We start from the raw sequence: 9,527 nt of genomic DNA, 5'->3' as shown, positions 1-9,527 counted from the left end.
CTAACGTTGTAACTTGAATACTGATGCACACCCACGTCTGAGGAATCTCTTAAAATAAACTAGCCTGAAGATTCTCTGTAGTAGGTCTGTGTGGAGCTTTGGTGTCAGAGTACTGGTGTTGTCTTTAGCTCTGTACTGAGCACATGCTGCTACAATACAACACCTAACTAGTCACAAAAATGCTAGTTGATTTTGAATTAAAAAAAAACATTTAAATAAATAGGTACTGTACGTACATTTAAAAAACACTCAAACAAAAGGGATATTCTTCCTAGTTGCACTCGTTGCCAAAAATACTAAATCATTGCAGCATTATGATTCATACGCAATTATAGTAAGCAACAAACAATGTTGACAACTACACAAACTTTTAATGATATTTAGTTGGCATAGTGGGACTCTTCAACCTCTGCTTAATAAATCAGAGAAACAAATGAGGCAGAATTAAAGGGTTTGGTTAGCTCTTACTCTTGCACCATTGGAGGGTATGAAGGAGTATGTCATGGAAATGAGCGCAGCTGAGCACAGTAAACGTGTCTCTGATTTTGAAAATGACAAGAAGGAAATGAACACGCACCCTTTGGCATTGGACAATGGAAATGCGGATACTGTTGTCAGAAAAGAAAATGTCTTTTTGCAAATATTCTGCATACATCCTGGATGGCATAACTGGAGTGTCTTCTGGCCTCTTATGGGATGAGATGATCAGTGAGTGAGTGTGTGAGTGTGTGTGTCTGTGTAGGTGTCATGAGTTCTGTAAAGACGTGATGAGCCACAGCAGCAGTAGTTGGAGCCCAAGCATCGGCCAAAGACACAGGTTTAGGCAGGTCCCTCCTCCACAGTCAGAATCATCTTCCTGTTGGACAAATCAGTTGTCAATCAATTAGATACAGCGTCTTCTCCTTCATCCGGTACAACCATTAAAACTACCAACATCACCACTATGTTTGCTACTAACAATAAAGAGAAGTTCATGATCGTAGTGTCTCCAATCCTATGGATCTCTATCATATTATATCCTACTCTCTCGTATTCCCAAGTCTACCTGTGATATCAAAGGCACAGTTCAATATTTTGGGAGTCATGCGTATTCACTCTGATAATTATATGAAAAGATTGATATCTCTCTTTCTTCTGAACTAACTGGCTGCCAGTGGCTTTATATCAACCAGTGAGGTGTCAATCTTCTCATCTATCTCGGCAAAAAAGGAAAACAATTTCCTCAAATGAAGTTTCCACTGCTGCAGTTATAGAGGCGTTCAGACCTCCTTCTGCTCTATGTGCATGTGTGTGTGTGTATGTGCATGCCCCTGCCTATGACAGTGTGTGGGTTTTTTTAAATTTGATGCAAGTATTCGGAATATCCGTGCATGCCAAAGGCCTCGGAGAAAGAGGTGGGAGTCTTCTGTATTCAAAGGGAAGGAAAGCCACGTGGAGCTTCCTCTGTTTACTCCAGTGACGAAATGAACAAACTGTCTTTCTATGAGGAGCTGAGCCAAAAGTAATGGGACAGATGAAAAATGAAAAGGGATGCGGCCTACTTTTACTCTGTTCATTGACTTCCTCAGCCATTCCTCCCCTTCCTTTTGCTTCCCAGCACCTATTCTCCACAATATAATCACCTAGGCACATGAATTAGTGGCCCATGATGTGTGTGATCTACGCCTTCAGAAGACAATGAAAGGCTCAGTTCATAAAGATATGGGAAATACTTTTTCCAAATATTTAGACGTCTTATTAACTGTTGAAAGTTGGGTGGCAAAGAAATTATCTCACACTAGTTATCCACCGTGCTCCATTGTTTTACTAATTTACCTCAAACAGTACAACACATGAACTTCCATCCAATCTCCTCAAGGGAATCTACATGAGGGCCTTTGCTACTGTATCAGGTCTGACTTTTACATTGCATTCTCTGAAACCCTAAAAGACTTATTTCAAGAGGAAATACATCCAAATGTTTGGTTGATAAAGCTTTTAGCAATGCTAAACAAAACATTTATGGCTATGCATATATTTATTAATGTATACAGTTTTGTGCAGCTATTATTGAATTGTGGTGGTACGATGCTATTGTAACAAATTGATTCAACACTTTTTTACTGCCAAGATTCAATCTGTTCTCCATCTGTTTGGGTACAAAAAAAAAACAAAAAAAAACACGATGCCAAAGAAAGAGTTAGGGAGGTAGGCATGCAACTGAGAAATAAATTTTTTTTTTTACCACAGCGTGTTATTTACTTAATTCTTGTGGGCCATTTACTTCTCAAGCCAACCATTGTAGTACCTGATTTGTCTTGGCCCAGCGCCTTGCGGCGGCCCAGGAACAGTCAAAATCAAGAGGGCTGTTAAAAATGTTCGTCGACTGAAATCCTACAAACACTTCAACTAATCAATTAGTCGATGGGGGAAAATAAATCTGTATTCTATGTCTCGGTAAACCAAATTGGCTACAGTACACTGTGCACTCTGCCTTGTAGCCTGGCATAATCAACCCACAAAAATATGCATTATAGTTTGGTCGGAAAAGAGCATTGTGACAAACCAATCAACCAACCAAGTGGCGGGTGTGAGCCCTCAAACTGATAGAGGTTAATATGTCTGCATGAAGCTTTGTAAGGACACTGACCCTGAACTCAGCACCAGAAACAACAAGAGAGGTGTGACGCTTAATGGAGAACCTCTGCTGATTGGGCACAAGGGCTCATCCTACCAGACAAGAGCAGCAGCCATTGGAATGCAGAATCATAAAAAAAAGAATGATATGTGATGACTGAAAAGATCATAAAAAGCAAGATAAATGAAACAATTGAGTGTCAATTGAAGACAAAATTCATGAAATAAAAAAAGATCTAAATGTATAAATAAAACAAATAAACTGAATTAATAAATTAAGCATGGATTAGAGTTAAACATTAAGCAGTGCTTTAAATCTCTGCAGAATGCTGATGAAAACCAGACAGAAGTGACAGAGGCCAACTGTGAAGCCTCACTAATATAACTTTTTCCAGCAATGTTTGTTGCACGGAAGCATTTGTGTGGTTGTGTCTTACGTCTTCATTGTTGTCAAAACATACGTCCGGCCCTTTGCGGTATCTAGGATTCTGAGCCAGCTCGCACGGATCTGGACCTTCAGCTGAAAGGACACTCAGGAAAAAGCCATTTACTATTAGCAGTGCACATTTAACAATTTAAAAGAACAACTATTAATTGATATGCTGACTCTTAATTTGCCTGCTAAAATGCCTTATGTTGTTCCAACTCATCAGCCTGGGTTGCTGATTTATTATTATATATGTGGTGATTTTCTTTTGACATCTAAGAGACATTCAAATAGAATTACTCCTTTAAATAATTATACATGATACACTATGTGCTCAAACCGATTGTAATGTCTGTAATCTCTCTCTTTCTCTCTACATATACATACCCACGCACATGCATACATACATACATACATACATACATACATATATATATATATATATATATATACATACATACATACATACATATATATATATATGTATATATATAGTGTACAATCGCAGCATGTGTGTTTCGTATGAGTGCCAGTGTTTGCATGTGTTGAGTGGTGTCCTTATTAGTAACTGGAGGCCCTTGTTGACCCCATGGTGGTGACCTCTGAAGATAACATCTGGACAGTTACATCAGTAGAAAGCTGCAGTATATATATATTTATATATTATAGCAGTATATATATATATATATATATATATATATATAGTATAGATACACATATACACTCATATTGTACATACACACAAACACTTTTGCTCCTAACCTTATTTCATCATGATGGCAGAAAACTAAACTAAACTTATGGGCTTACGGGAGTAACGTGAGACATCTGGTTTACTGTTCACCCGTGAACTTTCAGGGGAGACCTAGTGCAAACTCCTTAGGTGTGTGTCCCTGTATTGAGAGTTTAAAGCCCCCGCCTGTCATCAGGGGGATGGATGGAAAGCTAAAAGGATGTTCGATTTTTACGACCTGAGTGAAAGGATACAGGGCTGTTCAGCCTGCCGTAGCGGCCTGGGGTCACATGACAAACATGTTGCCTTGGCATCGGTGATCAGGAACACTAGGTTGGTGTTTGGCAGTTTCTCGGCACGATACATCCTAGAAAGCGCACATAACACATACATACTGCTAAACAGTGTATACAGTATTCATACAGTAATATACCTGTAGTGTGAGGGTATCATACTCCAAAATACATATATTTATAGATAACACATTATCTCCAAGATGTTGAATTAGCGTATATAGTTTACAGTATTATATTGCATACACACGGGTATTTGTGCAGATGTGCGTCTTCTCTCCTCATGGGATTGGCTTTTTATGGTAGTACTGAACGTTTCTGTGTCTACAGTCGTTAACATTGGGGGATAAAGCACCAGACACGTGGGACTTATAACATCCAGTAATTACAGCCATATTTAACCCCCTCCGACAGCTCATACTGACACAAAAGGAGGTTAGAGCAAAGTGGATGTGCAGTGGTCCGTGAATGTGTGTATTAGTGAGTTTGAAGTAGAGCCAGAGAGTGAAAGAAGAAAAACAGATAAAAGAGCTTTTGTGCTTCCCTCTACAATTCCGGTCACTGACAGATCAAGGTAATGTGCATCTGATCAGAACTAGTCAGAAAACAGCTGCCTGAAATCAGGCTGGAAAACAGAAAGAGGCCAGGAAACTAACACTATTCTGGACCCATCCCTGCAGACCAATAAACAGAAGGATGTCCAGGAAGAAGATCGAGTTTGAGGTGGAAAATCTGAAATGACGCAAAACCCATTTACAGTAGTGAGAGAGTGGAGAGTCACTGAACAGGGAGCACATGCAGATGTGTACACATATGACAAAACATCCACATACCTGGAACAGTTTCCACAGTCCAGGACACCTGAGTAGGAACTTTCATCATTATCAAAGAAGTACTGGGTCTGCTCTGTGATGCAGCTTTCCTTAAACATGGCATCTGGTATGTCATCATCTGCTGACTCCACTGGAAATAAGAGACAGGTGTAATAAAGAATAACGCTGGAAAAGATTAATGAGAGGGCGGTGAGATTGAAATCTATCAAACACTGGCGGTTACATTTTACACAATCACAACTTTTGCTGCTCACCTGCCTCTAGAAGGTTGGGGAACATAAGACCAAAGATGAGCTGCTGGAGTATCGACCTAGACACAGAGAAAGAAAGAAAAACGAGAGTCACATGGATTCGTCAATATATCATCTTATAGATATTGAATGACAAAACACTTTTAATAACAGCCACGCATCTCTTTAAGGCTAGAGCCACTGGTGATGTAAATGTCACGAGAAGCATCAGTCATTCTTTTGTAAAAGCTGTTCATATTGCAGTTGGACAGTCGTACGTACAGCGATGCAGTACAATGTTGTGTAACTGCCCTTGTCCTACGCTGATCCAGCCAGCTTCATCCCTCAATAACATACAAGCCAACTCCCCTGCAACTCCTACCCTAAAGTACAAATCAACTCCCACTATCAAGCAAACAAACACAAAAATTGGAGGAAAACAAAACAAAGAAACACAAACACAACCTGTACACTCACCAGGCTGCACTGGAGGCCCACCAGCCAATACTGAGCATGTCTGCAATGGTAGGCTGGAAAGAGACAGGACAATAAAGAGATTGGAGAGGGATGAGAAAGATAAACAAAAGTAAGTCAGCCAAGAATGATGATTTCTTTCAATTGTAAGTTATTATATTACTATTGCGAACCTAGGAATAAAAGAAATGTACAATACAATCAATATTTGAAACTACAGGAATATTATAATCAATGTAGTTGCTTGTAGAACAAACACATAATGAAATGAGAGTCAAAGTGGCTGCCGTCTGACAGCTTGTGGAGTGAGTTTCTAACCACATAGACGGAGCGGCGTCCTGCTGCAGCCTTGCTGTCTTTCTCTGGGTCACAGACAGATTGGTAGTCATAGGTCTTATTGAACGAGTACAGGGAGGTGTTGACCAGGTTGATCATCAGCACAGGATCCACCTCGCCAAAGAACTGACCTATCTAGACGCGTTCACATGCGTACACACAAACAAACAAAAAATACAAACAAACAGCAGTCAATAAAAAGTGTGTAAGACTCTGCTCGTCCAAAAAAAACATGCAGCTGTGTCCTATCTCCTCTGATGGGGCTTTATAGTCTCTATGAACAGACAGCCGTCGACCTTCTACTTTTCCATTTTGCTTCTACTGCCATGCCCTTTCACCCTATACTCAAGTAGTCTGGATAGGTGGAGGGTGGATGTGTCCTCCAGTGTTTCCTGTTTTTATGTTATATTGCTGTCAGTGTCACAGCTGGTTTTGTGCAACAGTGGCGAGACTTTGATCGCTCAACCAAGAGGCCAGTTAAAAGGTGAGGTCTGTGTAACATTGAATGAAGGTTGCACATTTATACTCCTATGATTACAGGGACAACAGGTCACTGTTCCACCTGGTGGATGAGGATTGTGTTTATATATTCCTGATGAAAGGACTCTGGCCATAACTGAGCATAGAACGAGGGTGACGATATGCGACTGTTGTTTTAAAACGGCACAACTAACCAAAAACTTCTGCGTGTTCCCAACGGACACCAAATGTATCACAAGATGTATAAAGAAAAAGAGACAGGAGGGTGCTTATTTGAATGCTCGATGACCATAAACTGTACGCCAGACATTCTGATTGTAAAGAGGATCAAAGACAGCAGATGTGCTGTCTTGACTGACATGTAAAGTTTCCAGACCGACTGTATGTCCCACCACTGACACACAGAGGCACAGCAGCCTGGAAGAGTGGAGGTAACACAGCAGAGCTGACGTCTTGCATACACAGGGGACACACTTCACTACAGCTTCCATGCCTGACAAAAATCCATCAGAACCTTCCCTTTGATCCTCCTCCAGTGGATAGTGCTTTACTTTACTGGAGACATGCATGTACTGCTGTCCTACAGGAACTTTCAAACAGCTCACAGATAACAGGCCATTCTCATTACTTAGATGAGTCATGGGCCCTTTATTTGACCTCTCTATGAGACTGATGGATCCCTGACAAAGAGGAGCTAGGTATGAAGAAAAGGTAGAGAAAAGTAAGAATTATGAATGCTGGCAAAGTCTTTGATTTCAACTTATCTGGCGATGTCACAACAGATGTTTTATCGCTAATGATTTATCAATTACTTCATCATTTTGAAAAAAGTAGATACCGGTAAGTAAAGCATAAATGATACGGTTGTGATGAGGTGAAGAGAAGGGTTGCCGGTAACTCACCAGTGTGATATACTCATCGTGGTTGGACATGAGGAGGAATCCCCCATCATCTAGGATGACACAGTCTACATGCTGTAATGTAAAAAGACAAACAATAAAAATAGGTAGAAATGTGAACATTTAAAATCATCTTTTAGTATTTTAAAGAGATACCAGTCAAGATTGACTACATTATTATATTGCAGGCAGTTTATTATAATGTTTTTTTCTCCTGTAAGCTAACTCTAAGCATCTCAGACAAGACAATAAAAACATTTTCAGATTAGATTCAATAAACTGCATTGCTGTACCTTGTCATTCCTCAGACAGCCACAAATCTCATCCTTGCACTAAAAAGATACAAAAGTGAGCCAGACAACAACATTACTACTGCACACCAATAGATAACTGTGTCAAAGATAGTGTAAAAAATACAAATACAACTTACATTCAGCTTCAGTGTAGCATTCATGAAAATGCTCATCCAGAAGGAGACATTGAGTTTCACTCCCACCACTACAGAGAAAACCACAAAACATGCAGATGTACAGCTATTGAGTCTTTAATGTATGTTGCAACACAAGAAGCAATCTATCTGTGATTAGCAAGACTGACCAGCTGGTTTGAGCGTGACTTCATCAAACCTGAGTTCCACTGCTTTGCTCACTATAATACCTGACTCAGTAACAGGCTCCCGGCCCTCTGCTGCAATTGAGAAGGGATACACAAGAGAAAATAAAGCAATAATCACAGCAATTTCACCTAAATCATGTAAAAAATTGTGTTGGCAGAGAACATTTAAGAGTGAGAATCACAGTAAAATGGAATAATCGCTATCCATTGTGGGAAATTCCATACATTTTTAGCTGCTAGTAATTTATGTGAGTGGAGTCTGTGAGGCCAGTCCATGTGTTAATCCAGTCAAGTGTAGCGGAAAGCGCGGCTACATTACACTGACGTTTGCCTGTCCTGATGTCTGTTAGAGACATCAGTGGAGATAACAGGAAGTATACGGGGCGGGAGGGAGGGAGAGAGGGGATGAGCGCTGAAAGACACAGCGGGAGAAGGAGAAGGATAAAGACAGTGGTATCAGAGGCCTGAGAGTGCGATCTTTGCCAGTAGGATTGAGATGACGTCCAAAGGCAGAGAGCAGGATAGGCTCAGTGCCAAACCACATTGAATATCCTTGTACTTACGATAGCACACACATTCACATATTCAAACCTTGAGGGAAAACTTACGGTTAAAAGATGGAGCTGTGAAAATATACATTTTATTATCCAAGGTCCTTTTGTAGAAGCTGGACTCATATGTCTCAGGATTCTCAGTCCACTCTTCCCCCGCACTAAAAACATTAAAATAGTCACATAATATTATATATGGACCATTATTTGCATAAAGCACTTAGCAAATGTGTTTGATGTATCTGAACAATTTGTATTTTAATCTATAAGCAAATGTTAGTCATCAGAATACATGTCACGTCCAATGCAGTTGATATACAGTATGTCAAGGGCATGATCCAGGAAAAACAATTACTGATAATATTTCATGTTTTATAGGCTAGAGGAATATGCATTCATCTGCAGCTGGAATATCAAATTCTGACTAAGTAGAACCCCCACATTTAGTTCAGAGAAAAGTAGCAGCAAGGAAATTGAGGAAAATGAGCAATGCTTGGCTGCTGGATGTGTGGATTGTCCTGTACTGGCTTGGCGAGCTATGGGAGTTCAGCTTAAAGAGTCTAATCCTCTATGTTCTGGAAAGTAACCCAGAGGAGCAGGTGAGTAAAGCAGCCAAAAGCCCCGAACCTAAGAGCAGTACAGTCTGTATCCATTTTCATCTCACACATTTACACCACCAAATATTTGGGCAAAGCTTGCTGTGCTGTTTCACAATGCTATAAGTCAAACTGAGTGGAAAGAGGGGAGAGTACCTTCTTGGGTAGACTCGTGTGATTCCTCCATCTGTGGCTACAAATCTGGCCACTACTCCATCCCTGAGAACATGGAACAGCCAATGGAACATCAAAGCCAATCACAGTGACAAATATTAGAAAAAGTATTTGTGAACTGCGAGACCAAGCTGCAGGCATGACTAGGGTGACCAGACGTCCGGAAGTCCAGATTTTCAATGGCCAGCCGGACGCGTATTTGTCCTCCTTTTTGGAGTTGCACTGGGCCGAAAGAGCCGCGCGATAGAATATGTTGCTGGAACGCAGTCT

General features: G+C 40.5%; 1 protein-coding gene across 1 annotated transcript in view; it reads right to left on the bottom strand.

Moving 5' to 3' along the window:
- Positions 1-819: 819 nt before the first annotated feature.
- The window catches only part of LOC117732029 (voltage-dependent calcium channel subunit alpha-2/delta-1), a 56,126-nt gene continuing 47,418 nt past the window's right edge, over positions 820-9,527 (bottom strand). Inside the window, 14 exon segments of the mRNA XM_034534636.1 lie at positions 820-856; positions 2,630-2,709; positions 3,054-3,136; positions 4,031-4,143; positions 4,903-5,032; positions 5,157-5,212; positions 5,610-5,662; positions 5,925-6,077; positions 7,325-7,396; positions 7,615-7,653; positions 7,752-7,819; positions 7,919-8,008; positions 8,545-8,648; positions 9,240-9,302. Coding sequence (XP_034390527.1) covers positions 820-856; positions 2,630-2,709; positions 3,054-3,136; positions 4,031-4,143; positions 4,903-5,032; positions 5,157-5,212; positions 5,610-5,662; positions 5,925-6,077; positions 7,325-7,396; positions 7,615-7,653; positions 7,752-7,819; positions 7,919-8,008; positions 8,545-8,648; positions 9,240-9,302 — 1,141 coding nt within the window.

The sequence above is a fragment of the Cyclopterus lumpus genome, chromosome 6, assembly GCF_009769545.1.
Source record: "Cyclopterus lumpus isolate fCycLum1 chromosome 6, fCycLum1.pri, whole genome shotgun sequence".
Classification (NCBI taxonomy): Eukaryota; Metazoa; Chordata; class Actinopteri; order Perciformes; family Cyclopteridae; genus Cyclopterus; species Cyclopterus lumpus.
Note: the sequence above shows the minus strand (reverse complement) of the source record. Positions and strands in the feature narration are given on the sequence as shown.